Source organism: Coturnix japonica, chromosome 17 (assembly GCF_001577835.2).
Source record: "Coturnix japonica isolate 7356 chromosome 17, Coturnix japonica 2.1, whole genome shotgun sequence".
Taxonomy (NCBI): domain Eukaryota; kingdom Metazoa; phylum Chordata; class Aves; order Galliformes; family Phasianidae; genus Coturnix; species Coturnix japonica.
In genome coordinates this window covers 3,470,034-3,491,208 of record NC_029532.1, presented here as the reverse complement: position 1 = coordinate 3,491,208, position 21,175 = coordinate 3,470,034, and the positions used below count along the sequence as shown (strand labels likewise).

Sequence of the window (21,175 nt, the reverse complement as noted above, 5' to 3'; positions counted from 1 at the left end):
CACTACATCACTGCAATCAATGCACTTCTCCTCTTTTCCTAAAGGGATTTATATCAGCTTGGCATAAAGCAATTTCCTCCTGGCAAGAAGAGGAGGTGAACCTTTCAGAGCAGGAGCAGAGATACCAAACACAGCCTGGTGATCCAGTGAGCTGTGTTGCTTTGTCATTTCACATTTCACCCAAAAGCATTAATCCAAACCAACTGTCAGCGCTGTAGGGCTTTCATCTTCCTCTCCATCCCATCACTGAACCAGTATAAAAGCATAACAGCCTAGCAAAACACCAGATGATAGTATAGCTACCAGCACTACCAGTGGGATAGAGAAGCTCCAAAGAGTTGAGCACAACTGATCTACTCTAGGGCTCTGTGAAAAAGAGCACGGGACTGATACAATAAAAGAAAGAGAAATCAAACCCGCACTTTCAAGAAAGGGGAAAGATGGAAGGATGGGAGCAAAAAGAGTCAGAGTGCAGGCACTGCCATGGTGCTGAATAACAAACAGAAGCTGGAAAGGGGATTCCACATGCAAAATTAAAACACAGTGCAATAAGGGAGTATTCAGATCACCTTATCACCTTTCAGTCCATGTTCTCCAGGGTTTCCCATCAGTCCCTGAAACAAAAGAAAGCCCAGAGTGAGACTGAGCCACAGCAAAGACTTGCTCAGGTCCATGTCCCCGGTGGTGCTGGTGGCTCAGTACTGGCCCAGCAAAGCCCAATGCCTGGCTGCTCCCCAAGCACACTCCTATGGACCTCCTTTAAATACCCTCCTTGGGCTGGAGGCACATGGGGACAATGCCCCTGGCATCCTCCTGTAACTTACAGCTACTGCAGACCACCAGCGGGATGTTGGGTCCAGCAGTCCTGTGCCTGGGTAAGGAGACAAGCACTACTGCTGCTCATCCTCTCCCTTAGGATGGTCACTGCCACCCAAGGAAGGAATAAAATGATCTTCAGTGCTGCCATGGAGGGCTGAGAGTTCAGAAAGCACTGCCTTTCTCTCACCTTTAAGCCCTTTGGTCCTGGATAACCAATAGGTCCAACAGAGCCCATGTCACCCTAGTGAGAGAAAGAAAATGATCAAAGACATTAGGTTCAAAGCCAATGGGGTCAAATAGCTCTCCCATCCAGTGTCCCTCAGTATCCTTCAATTCTTCCTGATTTCTGAGTTGATTTTCTTTTCCACTGTTTGTACTGGACAGGGCTGCCCCAGCAGCATGGCCATTCAGCTGCAAAAAGACAGCACAGCATCATGTATTGGGACCTGCAGGAGAAACTGCAGCTCTGGAGGACCCTGGAGTTCACAGTGCCCGTGTGTAACTGCATGCACACATATAAAGGAAAGCCTTCAGTGGCCAGCATTTAAATGGGCTTTGATTGCCCTCAGCCCATGAAGGGAAGCAGTGATATGCACGGCCACGTGTCAATAAACAGGGCTGTCTCTGGCCAGCCTTCAGGGCCCCAACAGATGCCCTTTTCATACCTTCCAGCATAAAGGCTTCTTGTAGAAAGGCGTTTACTCAAAGCTTTGCCTGCACAGCTAATTAGGGGAGCAAGACACTTTAGTTTTGCTTAATTCTGCTCTCCGGCAGAATTAAACAGCAAACCCAAACACCTGCAGTGTGCAAAGAGGGAACAGCCCTTCCCTAAGGTGCTGTGGCAGGGAGGAAGGAGGGCACTGAGCATGGGCCAGCCTGGAGCAAACACCCAATGCCTCTGCATGCCCTGCAGAAAGCTTAGGGCAAGAGATGGGGAGAGGAGAAGGTGGGGGGAAGGGCCTCATATCTTAGCAGGATGGACGAGGTCACCCTTAGATCAAAGCTGCTGGAGCATCATATTGAGGGATGTGGTCAGTGGGCATGGTGGTAAATAGGCTGATGGCTGGACTTAGTGATCTCAGAGCTCCTTCCCAAGGTTAGTGATTCTATGATGCTAGGACTTTCTCTGCTTTTCCTGCACTGAGTTTAGAATTCCTGGGTTGGGTGCTCTATGTCACTGCGAGGGATGAGCTGCCACCCTCGCTTATGGACATTTATCTCCTCCAGGGAAAAAAAATGGAATGAAGGATGGAATTTGGCTGTGCCTGTGGTTACCTGGATTAGTGATGGGAGCATGCATGACATTCCTGTGTGCCCAGAGAGCAGACAGTTCCTGCTTGTGGTCTCCCCAGTGAGCAAGAACTGTGCACCCTTAGGTTGCTGCTCACAGGGCCTTGCTTTGTAAATGACAACAGATCGTGGTGTGGAATTAATACAGCATCTTTGAAGAAATACCCCAGTAAATGCTATTGAAAAGGTGAGTTATCTAGCAATAAATGCACAAATAGTAAACATTTACTGTTTCCTTTTTGCTTAGATAGTGTTTGCCCCTCACCACCTCCCATCCTCCAGCCATCACACCTCTCTCACACACAGCCATCTGCATAGGAAGGAGAAAATCTGTGCGCAGTTATGTACCCTGAAAGGGTTAAAGCCCCAAGAAGCCAGATCTCCATTTGTTTTTATACTTACAATGAGTCCAAGGACTCCAGGAGGACCTGGGGCTCCCAATTCTCCCTAAAAGGAAAGACAGACCAACATAGTTATAGACTCTTTGCAGACAAACACAGGCTGAAAGGCAGCTCAGTGTTTCAAGGGCTTGAGGGCAGGGAAAACACCATCCCTCCCTCCTCCTTCTGTTCCCACCCCGTGCAACTCCTTCCCCTAGCCAAAGTGATGGAGAGCATCCATCGTGAGGGTGCTCGGCCTCTCCAGACACTGGGCTGCTTGTTGCTCTGCAGCTATTTGCAGCTGCAGTCCCCTCCCAGCAGCAGGATGGATGAAAGCAGCATTTCACACACGGGGCAGGCAAAGGAGAGATTGGAGCAGTCCCAGGCAAGGGGAAGACTCAGTAAGAGATGGGCCAGCAAGGTGAGGGTGGAAGTGCATTTGGCACATGGGATAGTGTGAGCTGCCCCTTGCTGGGGAGCACACAGGTGGGGTAGGGTGGGCAGCCAGCATCCTGCTGTAATGCTGTCTCACCCAGCTGTGCTCAGAGCTCCCCATTTTGAGCACAGGCTGCTCTGAATTCTTGGTTTCACCACAAACCCATCTGTGCCAGCTTCCCAGGGACAGGCAGGTGCCCAGGGTGCTGGTGGCATCCCAGGGGCCGTGCAGAAGAGCAACCATCAGATCCACACCAAACTAAGTGCCCAGGTACTTTACCAATCCCTATGAGATGCTCAGGTGCCCCCTGGTCTCCCTTACCACACTTCCAACCCCCTGACAGCAGGTTGTTAGGGCAAGGCCCTGTCCTTGCACACCTCCATCTCCAGCAGTGCCTCTCCAAACAAGCGCATTGGAAATCCTAAACTTCCTGTTGGCTCAGACAGCCCTTCCTCTGCTCTGGATTATTCTGGCTATTCTGACAGAGCAGCTCGGTTTACAGTGCACATCTGGTGGAGTCCCCTTCAGTTCAATAAGGCTCCCCCTTTAAGGGAAGCTTTGCCTAGCAAGAGAATGAAAGAGAAGGGGACACAACGTGACTGACTGTGCTCAGCTTTCTTGTGCAAAGGGTTACGTGTGTTTATTTTATGGGAAGTGGAGTAAAGGACTGTTGGGCAAGCACACACAAAAAAGCGTTTCATAATCTCAACCAGCCGAAAATTGCTTTTTTATGGCCAGTTCCTTTCCTGCATACTTGGGACATCTGTGGAGCAATTGTTCCTCACGGGTGGGATTTCTGTGTCCTCAAAGCTACTGTAATAAGGTCGGCTTTGAGCATTCAGTCACGGGCTGGTGCTGGCAGGAGAGGGAACAACCCCAAGGATGGCACAGGAGCTGTTCAGTTCCCTATGAAGCTCTATAGGCTCTGGAGATGGCTGGGATGAAGAGCACATGGATGCTCAGCTCCTGGTCCCAACAGATGCAGGTGGGACTGCCTTGATTTCTGACTTATGTCACATGGGTATTCCTCAAGAGAAAGGGTAAAAGTGGAAATGCACGGCCTCATGCCTAATGCAAAAGGATTTCCTCTTGGAAGAGGAGGGGGTGGATTCCTCCGAGAACCCAGGCAGGACCAGCTGTTATTTGAGCTGTTCCCTGGCCTGGGGAAGGGGGGATTTACAGGTGCTCCCTTCCCAGCAATCAGTCAGGACATGCTGAGCCCTGACCTGCGAGAGGAATCATGCTCCACCTTCCTTTGCAGTACATGAGTCTGGCACGGAGACAAGAGACAAGGAGATGAATCAACAGTCCATGCCTAATTCTTGTGATTAAGAGACTAATTGGAGTAGCTAAAGTGCTCCGGGAACTGAGATCTGGAATGCAATGGCTCAACAGTTCTCAGTAAGCTGGTAGGAGGGAAGGACGTCCCTGCGGTTGTGAGCCTTTGCTCTGTCTGGAGGGGATGGAAAGAAGATGAGAAGCTGTCAGCTCTGCCATCCCCATGCAGGAGCAGAACAGAGCAGCTTGGGACCCATGGCAGCCTGCCCGCCTGCCTACCATTTAGCTGCATACTCCACCTAGCAAACTCGGCATATCTGCCTGTTCCACAAACAGACTTTCTGGCATTTTTCTGCGTCTGTGACTCCGCTTGTGACCCTGTGAACCTCCCTTTAAGTCAACCCAAACAGTCTGTTTTCATTCTACGATCTCCAAGGCACATTAATATTTAAAGGCTGTTGATAAAGATGAAAGAAGAGCGATCTTTCTGGATGAATTAAAGGAAAGGACATTCGCTTCTTCCCCGATGCTCTGGGAACTGGCATTCAGCTAACACTGAGCCCATGTTCTGAATGGACTTAAGACTACATGCAAATCTAAATGAAAACAAGTTATTTGGAAAAAGAAAAGGACTCTTTCTGACCTTCCTGCTCTTCCTGGTGGGCTGGCTGGAAAGAGCAATGCAATCTAGAAAGCTTTCTGCTTTGGGACTACTGGTTTCACTCTGACCTGTGGCTTATGCTGATTGAAGGATGGGAAAAGTCCTGCAGAAGTATTCCTTGGGAATCTAGTTCATTCAGTTCACTGCAATTGTAACTCTTGTGCTGAATTCCCACAAAGGCTGTAGCATGGCTTGCTGGTTAGAGCTGCTTGGGAAAATAACTTTTGTCTGCATTCATGATGAATGGGAACTTAAAGACACATAAGGAGTGGGTTACTTCACACATTGAACACCATGAGTGATTATGTGTGAATAACCAAGACTGTATGAATTTCAAAGATGAATCAGAACAACTCATCTGCTAATTGAAGAAGAGCTGAGAAAGCCATTCAGAAAATCGTTTCAGATAGTTAATACATGTGGGAACTTATACAACCCAGAAGAGCATGTTGTGTGAGCACTGGAAAACACAGCACGCACCCAACCATTTGGTATTAAGTGCTAAATGAGCAAAGCAAAATAAATCCCATCAGCATCCAGCTGCTTAAATGGTCCTTGGGACCATCCTGACCCAGTTCCCAGGAGACACATCTCATTCTCAGAAAGTCAGCAGGGGTGAGATAGGGACTGGAGAGAGGTCAAGGATTCAGGGGCCTCCAGATTCCTCCCAGCATCATGCTGGGCCAGCTGAGATCCAGGCAGGGCAGCAGGAGCCCAGAGCACCAGGTCTGTTCCTCAAACTCCAGAGTGGGCAATCTGGGGCTTCTTTCACTATCACTGATGTTCACTTCTGATGAGGAAAGGTACTGAGCTCAGAGCTTGTGTGTGGGGGGGGTACCTTTGTTTTTCAGGAGGGACAACAAAACACCAGCAGCTGCCACCACACTGAACACCTTCTTTCAGCTCTAACTAGCACCACATGGCAAAGCATGCTGTCTACCATAATGGAAAGAGGAAAAGCTATCAACTTACTGGGTTCCCGTCGATGCCTGGAGGTCCTCGTTCCCCAAAATCACCAGGAAAACCCTGAGAAGAGGAGGAAAATATTAGTGTTACTAGTGCCAGCTTAAAAACTGCTCCCATTGCACTCAGTGCAGCACTTCAGTAGCCAGCAGGTCAGAAGGAAACCCAGACCAATAACCCCCTGGTTATACCCCACCCACAGCACACTCACTCAGCAAACAGCTCTACAAGGCCAGGAGCTGATTCCCTCCCATCACCTGGGGCCAATGAAGGGTAACCAGGGGGTATCATTTACCAGGCTCAGCCATCAGCTGTGCATTAACAAGTGGGAATGTGGGGAGGAAAAGTCAACCAGGAAACAGGAAGGCTTTTTGCTTGGCCATGCTGTGGAAAGCACCCATTGCTGAGGCTGCTGGGTCTGATGTGTTCACATCAGCCATGACTGTTCCTAACAATGTCTGTCAGCCCTGGGCACACTTCATACAGCAGGCAAGGCTTTGGTAGTGCCATGTAGACAGTCAGTGTGAGTGTGCACAGGAGAGAAAGGTGAAAATCAGTGCTTTTGTTCATGTTCACCCAAGTCTTTCGATACATCCCAACAAGGAAAATGCAGCCCTGAAGGTTATGTTGCATAGTTTACAAATGAAGCGTTAGACAACACTTCTGCAAGAGCAAACTTTGCATCTAAAGATTAAGAAATGTTCTACTGATAAACACGATGCCTCCTTTAAAGTCCATCCGCAGTCATTTATATTCTGGAAGAGTTCATAAACCTTGCTGCAATGACTGTCCTCCTCAAAAATGGACTGTCAGCCTGAATTATCTCATCCTCACAATCATTTTAACAGTGTCTCCTTCTCATAGGACAGGCTTAATGCCTGTTGGATCCCATAATGCTTAATGGAGCTGATCAAAGATGCATGGAGCGTTCTCTCCTGTGCACCCACGACCTTATCGTTACAGTCACAGCCAGACCTCCATTCACCTTTGATGGCTCACAGCTCCTGGCCAACACAACCCTGTAGGAAGACACCTGGCCACATCCCAGGTGAAATATGAGGGACGTATTTAAGACAACTAACACTTTGTTACTGACTTCTGAAGCAGGATTTCACCTCCTCTGTACCACTTCCCTGTGGCAATCAGTCCACCCTCATGAACGGATGCAAGATTATTGCTGACTTGCTTGGATTCCATAATTCTATTTTACAGGCATCACTGCAAATGGGAAAGTTGTCTGTCTTTCCAGCTGGGTACTACATCCCTTAAGCCTGTGTGCAAGCCAAGAAGCTGTGGTAAGCAACCACTGCAACAGCCTTCTGCCACCTAGAGACAAAGATGTCAAATATAACAAGAAGGGGAGGGTTGGAAGAGGGTAAAATCTTCCTTAATAAAAAAAGAGAGGAAAAATAACTCTGCTACATGCTGAATCAATCAGATCGGAACAGATATATGTAAGGAAAACTCATTGCTCAGGCAAGACAACAACAAAAAAAGAGCTCCTTGTAAGGTTTTGCTGTTTACAGTCATACAGCTGGCCAAGGAAAATACGAGCAGGCACAGACTGATACTGTACTCACACTGCTGCAGATTGCAGTGCCAGCCTTCAGCAATCCCACATCCTTCTTTCTGCAGAGGGCACAGCTGGGCACAAAGGGACCCACTGATGCCATTGAGCAACATGGCCCTGGGGTGTCCTCTGAGGTGTCCTCGATGGAGCCAAGACCTTGTCCAGCTGGGAAGATTTTACTCATTATAGTACTGGAATTAAGTCAGTATAGCTACAGCTGCATAGTATGACCTCTTTTTATGTCTCAGTTTCTTGTACTAACCTCACTGCTCAAAGACATGGAAGACTGGATGCACTTATGGATAGAGTTCATACACCTCTCGCTTTTATAAGGCTTTCAAACACTTGATCTCCAAGTATTTAAACAAGCAGATGATTCCTGTTTTGAAGGCAAGGAGCTGTGCACTCAGATGAGACCACTTGGCCAACCCTACCCAGTAGAGGATCAACAACCAAACCCTTTCACAGTGCAGTGTGTTCCCCATCGTGCTGCTGTGTTTTCTTCCCATCCTCGAGATGGAAAATGATTAAATGGAAAATGGAGAACCTTTCTCATCCTGAGCCCATAGGGTTTCTGGGATGGTGCTTGGTCCCACAGTATTTTTTGGGTCACGTTGTATAATAAACCCAGAACAGGAGACAATGGAAAAAGCAGCTTTAAATCAATGGACCCTGAACATCCTCAGCCAGGCTTTGAGCTTGGCAGCACAAGGATTAGCACTTTAGCACATCAAATGAGACCAAGGCTGGTAACTGTGGCATGAAGGAGGATGTTTCAGCATCCCCACAGTCTCCAAAGGCCCAGTCCGGGTTGTGAAAGCTATTATAGCACAGTCCTGTTCACAGCAGGAGGCAATCAATCTGTTAAGCACCTAATGAAAAGAAAGCACTTTCTTTCCATGGGGTAAGCAGTAGCAGCTTAAACCACAATTACCGTTCCAGTGACCACACTGTCCTAAATTCATTGGCTCTCACATGTCTGCAAAAGCTGTTTTTTCAACCCTCCTGCCTCAGCCTTGAGGACAGAGATGTTCCTCGGGAATAAAAGCCGTGCTATTCAACCGCAACAAGCAGCCTAGGAAGTACAAGAGGACTTGGTTATCCCCTTGGTTCCATCCCTGTGGTGCCAGAGAGCAGCTCTGTGCCCCCTTCCCTGAGCAAAGCTTCCCAAAGTTGAGTGCAGAGGGTTGGTTTTTGTTTCTTTGTTTGTTTTTAGGTATGGAATAATCCATTGTTTTCTCAAAAACTATGATAGCAAAGAATAACAGCCTGGTGAAAAACATCCAGCTGTGTATCCCGAGTGCTCTCGGGGATGCATGGAAAAAGGCAAGGACTGGGAAGGGACAGCAAAGGGCAGCAGAGCTGGAGGAAAACGCTCGCCTAACAAGTTGTGCCGGCAGGGAGCCAGATCCTCCACAGTGGCTGCAGTCAGGTATGACAAAACTTTTGGCTCCATCTCTCAGCCGGGAAATACAGAAGGTAAAAAAATAAGAGAGAAGCCCAGCTGAGTGGATTTCACATTGTCTGAAGGAGAAATTCAATGAAAGAAGCAAGGTGGTGCTTGAAGAGGGGTTGGAGAAAAGCCATACAAGCAGAAGCAAAACCCAATGAATCTGTGCTCCCCTCTGACTCGCCCCCAATGCAGTGGGTGCAGTTTGTCCTCAGTACGCTTTGTTGGAGAGGGAACTGAGACAAAGAGGTGCAAGCTGGTTTATCCTAGATATAACCAAGAAGTCTGAAGCTGAACCAGTAATTAAATCTATACCTTCGAGGTCCCACAGCTGTGCCTCAACTCCTGTCCATCCACGCTCCCTGCAAAGGGCATTCTCTCATACACAAGACAGACACTGGAATCAGCCCCTTGGCAGCAGGGGATAACATCCCCTTCTACCTCCCCTTTCCTTCTTCCTTTGCTTAAAACAAACAGAGCAGCCTGCCCTCACTTGCTGTTGTCAGCCAAAGGGCTGCTCCAGGTCTGAACACAAGCCACCAGCTCTCATCCCTGCAAGCCACCGTCCCCAAGGAAGCAGGGCCAGGTGATGCTCTGAGTCCTTTGCTTCCCCAAGACCCTCTCAGGTGTGTGCCTGCGGGTGGGTGTGTTGTATGTATACAACATCTGATTCAGTTTAGAACACTTTTCCTGATGGAGTAAGGGAGGCAAGTCTGGCAGCTGCTGCTCCAAGGAATCCTGGCAGGTTTGCAGGCCAATAGAATCCTTCTCCAAAAATAGGATTTTATTTTCCTGTTGGCTGAAGGTGAAACTGCTCAAACCAACCAGCCCTCCTGTCTTGTCTGCAGAAGGCTGCATCTGCCAGTTGGCTCCGTCCAGGTAAGTCTCAGCCCAGGAGCATTCGCAGGGACGGAGCGTGTAAGTCAAACAGTTTGAACAACAAAAAAGGTAACGGTGGGGAAGCAGGGCTGAGGGTGAGAGAAGGCATTCACTGGGGGAAAAAAAAGTAAAATAAACAAATGGAGCTTATGTTGGCAGCATCCACCTCTGAAAGTGTTCTTGGTGGAGAGAGCAGACGTGAGCCCTGCACCGTTTGGGCACGAGGGCTGGCTCACACCCAGCAATGCTTCCTTGAGTGGCCCTGCAGGGATCCTGGCAAAGCCCCCATGCCCAGCCTGCTTGCCAGCTTAATCCATACAGCTACACAGCCTTTGCCTTTTGCTGAGCCTAGAGCTGGGACTGCAGTAGTTTGCATCCCAGCAGAGAGGGGAGGTGCCACCCACAGCTGGGGATGGGGCCGGTGGCCTTGTTACTTCACATCTCCATGTCGCATCCTCTTTGGATTAAGATTTCAAGGCATTTTTAGCATAACTGCCCTTTGGAGCCTTCAGTTCCACCTGAACGAGAGCCAACCTCCACTGAAGCCCTTTCAGCCAAGCACCACCAAGGTTAACTCACAGCCCTCCACCCTGCCAATTCACTCCTTCACACACGTACACGCTCCCTTCCCGCTTCTGTCGGGCTCTGATAGAGTGCAGATTACACAGACTCAATTACCTAATGCTCAAGAGCACTGAATCTGCCAACACTCCTAATTATTTACGGCCAAGATTTCCAGGTCTAGCAGCTCCCTATTTAAGAAAGTCAAGATCAAAACGCTTTCAGAGTCGAACGTGATAGTTGCATTAGTTTATCTTATTTCTAATGAAAAACACTTTTGGTCTCTGCCCTGATTTATAAATGAACATTTCCCTAAAGGAAGAAGGATGCTCTTGTGCTTAGCAGATACTGATGTAATCCTTCACAAGCTGAAGAATGATGACGGACAACTCTCTTAAGGTGTTTTTGGAAACAAACAGCTGAACCTGACCTGGGACGCTGGTTTGAAGGGATCCTTTGTGGTCTGCAGAGCTCGCCAAGTGCTCGGGTGGTTCAGGTACATCAAACCTGAGCAGTCTAGCTATAGAAGAGCAGATATTTTCTGAGGATATATGCTGATCACAGTGACAAAACACACATGGCTGGAGCATTAGCAGCCCATGTGAGCTGTAGGTGAGAGCCTTTAGGGTGTACTCCTAAGCCATATTCTTACAAGGAAAGCCATACAGGCAGCCTTTTCTGCACCCTTGGGAGCCCACTTAAGTACAGTCTGGCAGTTATTTGTTAAATAAGAGGTACTTGGAAATGCTACCACCAGTTTCCTAAATCTCAGCTTCATGCTCTTGCTTGGTTCTCTCCAAACACAAGGAAGAACTTCAGCTGCATCCAAAGCAGAGAAAAGACTGGGGCAAGAAGAAAGGAGAGGCTTAAAGCCTCAGTCTCTGCACAGAGCAGCCAAATTTGTTTCCTCACTGATCTGGGTCATGCCAGTCTTTCCAGACACATGGCAAGACAGATCTCCCCTATTGTTTGCATGGACAACAGCCGTGGCTGTGTAACTTGGCAAAGCAGTGTGCAGTTACATTCACCACTGAGTTATCTCAGCTATATATCAAAAGGTTGGAGGAGGCTGTAAAACGAAACCTTCCCAGAGTCTGCCCTGCTTTTTGCTATTTCAGATGATGCAACGGTCCTCTCATTTCAGTAGGGAGTGCACGGGTACAGCGTGCCCTTCTAACAACTCATCAGATGGAGAAAAAGGAGTCTATTGAGGCTCAGTGTTCACTGGAGGCAGAAGTTAAGACATTAACGTCATAAGACAAGATGGAAGAAGACAGCAGACATGAAAAATAGCCTGGCAAGAAGGCCTTGCTACATTACAAGCTGAGAGCTGGCAAGAGGGACCTCGGCTGTGGTCAGCTCATTGGAAGTGGATGCCAGATTAGGCAGCTTGCCACCACGCTGATGCTCACAGCAAATCCTGAGGCCATGTCAGTGGCTGCCAGATCACTGCTGGCTCTTACAACCTCCACAATGTGGCCAACGGGCAGAGAGAAGGGAGTTCTGGCATCACCTATGTGCTGATCCCTGACACTTAACACCCTCGTGCCACTTCATAGATCCTCTTTGCACAGCACCTGCACAATGGACCTGAGCACACATGGAGGCTTCATGTGGTTGACTGAGGTCCAGGCATGGGACCAGCAGCAGCAGCAAGTCATTAGGAGGAGAGAAGGAGATCTTGGATGTCTTTGCTCAATCATAAGCAAGCTTCAAACAAATCTAAGTATTACTAAGGATGTCATGGAACAAATCTTTGTGCCTTCCTATCTCTTTTTAAACAACACTGCTAAAAAATCACATTATAAGCTTAAAGCAGGGATGAGACAGTGTTGATAGTCAATATATGAGAGAAAAGAGCAAGAGACACAAGTGTCCATCCATAACAAAGGTGAACCAGAGAGAGCTCAAACCTCTTCCAATAAATTTCCTGAAAGTTCTCCTGTAAGTCTCTTTCTCTAGCAGGACTTGAGACCTTCTGAATGTATTATATTCTATTTGAAGCTTATTGCAATCTGCACTGCAGCTATTTCTTGCCCAGGGGTCACCAGTGCCCAGCTGCTGGAAGCACATTTGCCTCCACTGCTTGCAAGGAGGACCGGGTGGGAGCTGGAGCTACGACAGACCCACCATGTCCCTCATAGCTCTGCAGAATTTAAGTTCCCTGGAATGCTTTCAAAATCTGACTCATGTCCAGTTCGTCTATTTTAATCATTTGCTCTTACATCATTCCAGGAGGCCCACAGTGTCACATGCAAACTCCCCCAGCCCCATGCTCCCCTTAATCCACTGCTGCCTCATACCAAGCAAAACTTGGTTGGGAAATGTATTTGATAACGGCTCCTTCCCTACTCCCAGAGCTTTATCCAGCTTTGGATGGTAGCTAATAAGGGCTTCCAAGAGCTCTCCATTGCAGTGACTGCACTGAAGCAGAACAGAGCTGTGGCCATGCCAGCAAACCTAGCAGAGAAATCACAGCCGGCTCACTCACACTGCAGCCCAGCTGGGAGACAGCGAGGGCAGGAGATAAGTGCTGGAAAGGGAACCACGTCAGCTGCTTCCTCCTTTCCGTTCTTCAGCGATTTCCTGAATCCCCTCTGGATGCCACAGAACCTCTTAGCTCACACTCGGAAGTACAAATCGACAGCGTCTCTCCATTCAAGATCTCCTATTAAACCTGATATCATGAAACAGGGATGGAGCCAAAACCCTGTGAGCAGAACACAGGCGCTCACACGCAGGGCTTTCATCCCTTCTCAAGATCCCAGCCCGAATATCTCACCGGGTGAGAGATTCCCCACAGATCCCAGAGGATCACCAGGCACGAGTTCTTCTTGCCTGGAAGACCACGAGCAGCAGCCAAACAACAGCTGGAAGGCTTTGAGCCTACAGCGTGAGCTGCAGAGCGAGCAGAGAGCCTGTACCTAACGACAGTTGCTTTGTTTGTTTTACTCTGGTCAATGAGTCATCCTTACATTGCCTGGCTCGCTGCACTTATTCATTGCAGAGGCTTCTGGTGCAATTTGTGGATTAAAAGCTGTAAGATTCGGTACAGATTTCCACCACTGCTGTCCCTCCTCCAAAATCTGCTCTATCTCCCCCCCACATCCCAGCAGGATGAGAGCAGGCAGCCCAGATGAGCGTGGCACTGTTGAGCTGCAGGAACACCAAGCAGTGGGTGTGGGATCCTAGAAAGCACGCGCTCACATGCAAGAAGGACAAGGGGAAAGCACTGGATTTTTTTTCAGTGTGTGGGTGAGAGAACGTTTTACAAGGAGCCTGTGAGTGCAATGATGTCAGGAGACTGAGAGGCACTCAGGCCAACATGAAGAACAAGGTGCAAAGGCAATGAGAGACACCAGAGTACGCACACGTCCGCTCTCTGCTCTGCCTCCTGGAGCAAACAGCTTGATGCTGTTTAGCAAAGGAATCACGCAGGAGAGCTGTGGAAGAAGACTGATACAGGGACAGATTTCCCTTCGGCCTTTTCCCTGTTTCCTTGGCTCATTTCTGTACTTTTCCCACCTACTACAGGCAGCACAAAACCCCTTCTATGCATCTTTCAGCTCCACCTCATATTCAGCCCTACCTGTATCACCTCCCCCTCCTGGCCAAGCTCTCAGATTTGCCTGGACACAGCAAACACCTCCTCACCTCTTCTGTCACAGCTTTAATTCTGCTCCACCACTAAGGGCAGAACAGTCTCTACACCAAAATGTGCTGGCATTACACAAACCAGGACAGCACAAAGAGAACCGCAATCAATAGAGGCAAATATGATGGGATGGGTGAAAGCACGAAAATTAAATGTAACAGAGCAACAGGGAGTTGGATGTTGCTGTCACAGTGGGGAATTAAAAAGCACATTTAAGGAAGAGGCCGTCTGGAGGGAAGGTATTGCAGAAGAGAATCTGAGCAGTGTAGGATCCAGGGAAGCATGGAGAGAGCGCAACAAAGAACAAAAGGGCAGAGCATGAAAGAAAGGAAGAGAACAGTACTTGTATCTTCAGCTTTCTTCCTGCTCGAGAAAAGAGACATGGAAAGGTTTGTTTGATCTCCCCACTTAGTTCCCAGCAGAAGATATCAGGGGGCCCAGCCAAAAGCCAGATGTTTTGTTTTCGGTTTCATTCAAACAAAGTCTGCATAATAGACGAGGAAAAACTTTACCGGCCTACCCATCTTGCCCCTCTTCCCAGGAACTCCAGGGATCCCCTGCAAGGAAAACACAGAGAGAAAAAAGAATAATAGGTCTGGTTGAGAAAGCAAACAGTCAACCAACAATGCAAAACAAAACGAGAAGAGAAAGGGGAATGCAAAACAGGCTAATGACTGCGGCATTGTTCGGGAATCAAAATGTCAGCTACTTGCAGCCAGAGCAGAAGACAATTAACCTTCACCCACTAACTACAGCCCTCCCTGGGGACGAACGCAGGCAGCATCCACACCCAAGGCTACAGGCTGAAGCTTAATGCCTGCTGGAGCAGTCATTAAGCTACTGGGCTGGAACCGACTGAAGGCCACCGCCAAGGCACTCGCTGGAGAACTTCTGTTTATGTTTCTTATTTAGTTATACAAGCATTAAATCAGCGACTCTTGAGCACAGGGCAGTCCCCTCCCAGGCAGGCACACTCACTCCCACATGCTCCTGGGGCCTCTCTGGTTTCTGGAGCTTGCATTTGAGGAAGAAAAAGTGAGAATGAAACAGTCTTCGTCTTACAGTGCCCTTCCTTAGGAACTCTTGCTGTGAGAAGAGGGAGTCCTTGGGTGGGTAGAGATGAGGCAGGTGGGGGAAGAGCAAAACAGCAAGGGAGGTTCTGTGAAGCTCTGAATGTGTGGGTTTGGAAAAGACACGATGGGGAGAAGGGTGAGAGGAATGGAGGACACGTGGGGACAGCAGCCACACGTTCCCTTCCATGGGCTTGACTGCTCAACTTGATGCAACTGGAATGAAAGCCACCATCAGAAAACCCCAGCACTGTTGGGAAGAGCAGGCACAGCTCCAGCTGGACACCCAAAATGCTGGGGTACGGTGGCTGGGATGTTGCTCATGTGGACACAGGGAATTCCTACTTATGGTCCTGCTCTGCCCCATCCAACTAATATGGACATGGAAGGAGGAGGAGGGCAAACTTGGAGTGAGGGACAACATGGAAAGACTCCTCCCAGCGCATCAGTACAGTCTGATGATCCTGCCTAAAGACTTGGTTTCCCTGAGCCAACATCATACAGGGACAAAGGTCTTCTTGCAGGGGCAGAGACAGGCAGAAGAAGGTACATTCAAGCATTAGGCATGCTTGCCTCCTTTCTCAGAAACAAGGGGTGGAGGTTACAGCGGGCTCTGAAGAACTGTCTTCATGCATCACACTAAAGTTTTCTTCACAAAATACTCACTCGTTCTCCATCAGCCCCTGGTAGCCCAAATAATCCTGGAAGACCAATATACCCCTAAAGAAAAGAGGAAACAAATAGTCAAATATGTTTCTTTGTTAGCAGCCAGTCAATCTGTCATCCCTGAACAGCAGAGCATCCTCCAGCGTTGGTCAATGGCAGCCATGATGAAATAAACCTTGAGGCAAGTGTATATGCCCATGGACTGCATGGTGCTGGCTTCCACGATGTAGTCCAAGGGCACATACCCTCACACCAGGGATCATGAGGATTCCAGGCAGGAAGAAGCCAGCAATAAGACACCTTACCTGGGCTGGCTATGAGTGTACCTGAGGGAAACGGAGCTTGGTTCAAAGTTAGCAAGAGTGACAGCAGAAGTAACCCATTCCTTTCACAGTCACCAATGGCTGCAGCATTTTCAAGCATGCAATGTTTCTGTCCGGCCTTGGGATCCTGCTCAGACAGGACGCACTGCATAAAATGCTACATTTCCTTTTCCTCTCAACAATTGAAGCCTTGTGTTTAATTCTCTTTGCTCAGCAGTCAGCACAAAGTTACCTTGTGTGCTGGTCCTTTGCAAAGGACTATTTGTGCCAAACATGCAGAATCGAGAGGAAGTGAATTTCAGCAGGGAGCCCCCTCCATGGCACCTTGCTGTTACAAGAGCCAAATGCTAACAGTGACTTTCTCTCATCTTTCTCTCTCCATCATCACTAAATCTCTTACTACCAAATTCTTTCACCAGTCCATCATTCCCTTTGGGTCGTGCTTCTTTTGGGGATGATATGAGAAATACAGCTCTAGCAAAGGATGCTGATACCTTTGCCTCCTGAGCACCAAGACAAACCACCCAACTCCTGTTGGATGACCACTGCAATGGGTGCACCAGGAAGAACAGTACAGAAGTGAGGTGAGCAAGCCATGCTCCCCCAGACCTTCCTCCCTCCCTCCCTCCCATAGGATGCCAAGCAGTGCTCTCCCTCCCCAGCTCAGCAATACAGCCAGCTAAGGGGTCAGTGGCTGTTTATGCCTTGCAGTTTTTCTAGTGATGAAATCCAGCTGGTTGAATTTATTGCCTATAGAGGAAGTATCACGTGTCAAGGAAGGAGAGGATTTTATTGGGTCAGAAGCTCATTGTGAATTTAAAATTGATTAATGGAAGTCGTAATTGTTAAAGAAAGAGAACATTCAGAGCTTCATTTCAATAATGTAACAGTGCCTCAATAAACAATCAAGTTTGTTCATTGAGGGCCTCTGTAAACAAGGTGTGAAGTCCAAATCCCCCAAATCCAAATCCCCCAAATCCAACAGCTTTGAAGAACTTGTCTCAGGATTAAAAAGTTAAGCATAAAAGTTCTTAAGAAGCCCTTAATAAAACCAAGCAAACACAAATCAAAGGCTGCTTACCCGACTGCCTTTTGGACCAGCTTCCCCTATGGGGCCAGGTAAGCCCTAGAACAGAAGGGAGAAAACAAAGATAAATGTGGACAGGCTTCCATTTACTTAATAAGCGCTGCCAAATCCCCAGCACTGTCCCCACGTGGCTCTGCTGCTGAGTCCAACACTTATCAACAAAGGGGAAACTAGATAAAACGACACCAAAATCCATTCTCCTGCAGCTGGGGAGCTGTGGTTCTGCACACTATGAGCCTTCCCTGGGGCTGAAGGAGCCCCGATGCAATGAGAAAGCCCTTCTGATTTCTACAGCCAACAAAGCTGCGTAGCAGCGCAGGTGCTGCACATCTCCAACCCTCTGCAGCACCCACAGCTATGGAAAGAATTAAAAACACATTCCCCATTCCCCTTTCTACTCCCTCAAAGTGCAGCAAAAAAGGAAGCCTATAAAAATGCAGAATGAATTTGCACATTTATTGTCCCTCCAGCAACTTTCCAGATCGATACTTCACCAGTTCCAAATGCTGGAAGGAGGAATAGTAATGATTAAAAAAAAGGCCAAGCCTGTATTTTCCTTAGCTGGCAGCACTGCAGGCTCAGCCTGGGATCTGAAAGTCATGTTGTGCTCTTTTCTGGCTCACACACTGTTGCCAGTCAGAGCTTTCAGCCATCGGGGCAAAGCGAACAGCTCTGCCAACGATGCACAAATCAGAGCAGAGCCAAACTCACGCTCCCATCGCACAGCAGAGCCAGCACAGCTGACAGCAGTAACAAGTAGTAAAATCTCATTAAAGTAAACAGCCCCGATGCTGGATACACACAGCGCTCAGATATGCTGGAAAAAAGCTCCTTTTTCTTTCTTTTTTTTTTTAATAAATGAAATAAAAAGTCGCTTTCTTGACCCAAACCACATCATAAGAAAGTGCTTTTGTCCTTCATATGTCAAGCGCAAATATTTCACCCTTCCTATCTGATGGGCAACACACAGCTGTGAACTGCTAAGCAGCATTCATTAGCCTTGTATGTCCATTATAGCTCGGACTGCTCTGTAGGAGCCATCTAATACACATTCACACCTTGCATGCAAATCCCTGAGAGCCCTTCAGCATTGCAGTCAGGTGCACAGAACTCCCACCCAGTCCTACCACCTCTATGTGCCACCAACCATCAGCTTCAGTCTGATTTTGGACTCAGATCACGCTGCTGATAGTAGATGGAGGGCAGTTCTGTGTATCTCACTCACGTTCAGCCCCATACTCAATGCATTGGAATAAGAACTCACATATGAACTCTCTTAACATCAGAGGGTCTGACCCCGACCTATTTCCCCTCTCACTCTCCTCCATTCCTAAAGTTGTCTTACAGCCTTTTTTTTTTCAATGGAAAACAAAGACTTGATTTTCTTTCAGAAATTCAAGTTGGATCCACCCTGGGCACAACATCCTTTCTAACAACGTGAGTGAGGGGTCATGCCATCGCTGCACTGACTTTAGTGGGCCATGTATGTAGCAGGGCATGCATTCACTGCCTGCACACCCACAGCCCTACTCTGTGCACAGCACGATGAGATTTACTGCACCTGCCTGCCAGGATAACCTTTGGCACCAGGGCTGCCGGCTGGTCCTCGTTCACCCTTTGGAAAGAAACAAAAAGAAGAAGGTAAGGGGATGGCCACACACCTTGGGGAGCGTTTGAGCTGCTTTGAACTGGGGTGGAATGGATTAGATCTGTGATTTAATCATAAAGCTGCGATGTAAATCTATAGAGACAAAAATGTGAAAGGCAGACGGCGGAATAAAAGGACAAGAGGCAAAAAAAGCAAGCAGAAAAGCAAGGCAATATCATCCACACGTCCAGCACGTGTCGGTCTGTGCCCTTCTCCCTCCATCTGCAGTGAAAGCAGCAGATAGTCTGAAACAAGGAGGCTTAGAGAAGGTGTAAGGCTGCATCTATATCTGGCATATGGAACCGTTTTGCTGCTGTGGAAGCACTGCCAAAATTCTTCAGAACTAAACGGATTCATGTATAATATCCTTTAACATCATTGCTAACAGGGCCTGCTATTCATTGCCCTTTTTTTCTCCCCCTGAACTGCAAACATCAGACCTAACCAAATAAAGGGGGGGAAGGGGGAGTGTGGAAATGGGCTCTGGGAGGGAATTACATGTTAGTGCTTAACCCGATGCAGCTAGTAAACTCCAGCTGAAATTAATGTAAGGGAAGGAAGGGGGAGCAGGGTAAGCTGGTATTTTTTCCACCACACAGACCTAATGGGGTTGAGCAATAAAAATTAGAACTTAAATTTAGAAACCCCGAGGCAGCCTCCTCCCACCAACACGCAGACTGATGCACTGTGCCTCCCATCATGTGTGCATGGAGCTCCCCGCTCCTACTGATGCTGTACAGCACCCAAAGCAGCATCAGGTCAATCTGTCCCACTCTGTAGGTTCAGTGCTGGGAAGACTCACCTGGTCTCCAGGGTGACCTGGTGGTCCAGGGTAGCCTTTATATCCCTGTTGAAATAGGGTAGAAAAGATAAATAATTAGGACTAATGTTCAGGGAAGAGGCAGTTCTTTGGGTATGGAATAGGACCACACCACCATAAGCTTTCACCACGCATTGCCAATATCTGCTGATGTTCTCAGACTGTGCTGGAGGCTGCTCAGGAAGGACTTGCTCCGTCCACAGCCAGAGGGCTGCAGCTACACTCAGGTTTGTAACCCACACCATTACCCTTAATCCTTAGGAAACCACAGATTTATAGGGCAGAGGGTTTGGGCAGGTGCAGAGCTATCTGCCTTCAGAACAGCCTGCATCTCAGCTGTAGATCTGAAGGCTGTGGTGAAAGCATTGATCATTTCTGTACCATTTCATCCAGCCATCCTTGCTCCGAGCCCTATAGGGTCACCTGCATTTCAGAGAAAACCTTCACTTTTGTTTGAGAACTGAAAAGGCCACAGGAAACACCAGCAAAACCATTTACCGTCATGGGAAGCTTCAGTTTGGCTTCCAGCTCAAACTTGTCTCGCTTCCAGCTTTTCTAATCTAATTATTACAAGGTGTGACAAGATCCAGAGCCCTTCCTTACAGAGCTACCTAAAATGGTGAGCAAGCTGCCTCTTAACTCGCTCTCTTCCAAATTAGAGCTCCTTAACGCAGCTTGCAGCTGGCAGGTGTTGCAGGCTTCAAATCACTCTCACAGGTCTTTCATAAATCTGCTTCAGTTTTTCACTATTTCCTTTTTAATGCGGAACAAAGGCAGCCTGTTCAGCTGCAGACTGATCAGTGTGTATTTGGGGTCCTCTTTCCCCAACATTTACCTCCAGTCTCTTTCCAAACACCAAAGAAACTCTGCACGTGGCAGCCACGTCAGGTTTTTTTGCTCTTTCCCTGAAGCTGTTGTTTCAGCTATTTAAATCTCATTTCCATCAGGTGGTGTCAGAGCAGATGAGGAGATTGCAATAGGGGTGGGGAGGCACTGGGGTTGGGTTAGAGAGGTGGGGGATGCCCCCTCTCTGGAGACACTCAAGGTCAGAGCTGGATGGGGCTCTGAGCTCCTAGTGGGGCTGTGGGTGTCCCTGTTCATTGCAGGGAATGGGACCAGATGGCTTCTAAAGGTCCCTTCCAACACAAACCATTTTATGATTGCATTCAGTTAGAGGGGTGATTGTTAGCTGGGCTACTGGAGAGATTAAAACAAGGCAGAACATTGAACTTCAATCAAATGGAGAGAGAAAATCAACACGAAATAATATTTGCATAAATACCACCAATAAAAAAACCTACAAAAATACCCCCAAATGCTTTCACAGTGGGTTCTGATTGCTCTTTGCAGCTCAGACCCTGCTGCTTGCCCCATCCCAGCCCAGAGCTTCCCACACACATTGGGAGCACCCCGTGTCTGGAAGCCACCACCAGGCTCTGGCTTGGTCAGCTCTTGGCCTCTTATTTCCCTCACCAGATGAACCCAGGGCTGTTTCTGCTCCCAGCTCCACACCTCTGCTTAACTGCTTTTTTATTCCTCCCCTGGGCTATTCTAGACCTGCAGCCTAAGCCTTTGCTGGCAGAGGTATGCAATGTTCTCAGCCATCCTGGCTACTACCC

At 48.2% G+C, this 21,175-nt stretch overlaps 1 protein-coding gene across 2 annotated transcripts in view; it reads right to left on the bottom strand.

Moving 5' to 3' along the window:
- LOC107321846 (collagen alpha-1(XXVII) chain-like) overlaps positions 1–21,175 on the bottom strand; it is a 110,001-nt gene that overhangs the window by 57,688 nt on the left and 31,138 nt on the right. For both annotated transcript variants that reach the window (XM_015879255.2, XM_015879256.2), the window contains exons 8-16: positions 19,539–19,583; positions 18,650–18,703; positions 17,083–17,127; positions 15,679–15,732; positions 14,455–14,499; positions 5,837–5,890; positions 2,512–2,556; positions 1,007–1,060; positions 570–614 (exon numbers count right to left, since the gene is read on the bottom strand). In XM_015879255.2, coding sequence (XP_015734741.1) covers positions 570–614; positions 1,007–1,060; positions 2,512–2,556; positions 5,837–5,890; positions 14,455–14,499; positions 15,679–15,732; positions 17,083–17,127; positions 18,650–18,703; positions 19,539–19,583 — 441 coding nt within the window. The remainder of the gene's footprint in view (positions 1–569; positions 615–1,006; positions 1,061–2,511; positions 2,557–5,836; positions 5,891–14,454; positions 14,500–15,678; positions 15,733–17,082; positions 17,128–18,649; positions 18,704–19,538; positions 19,584–21,175) is intronic.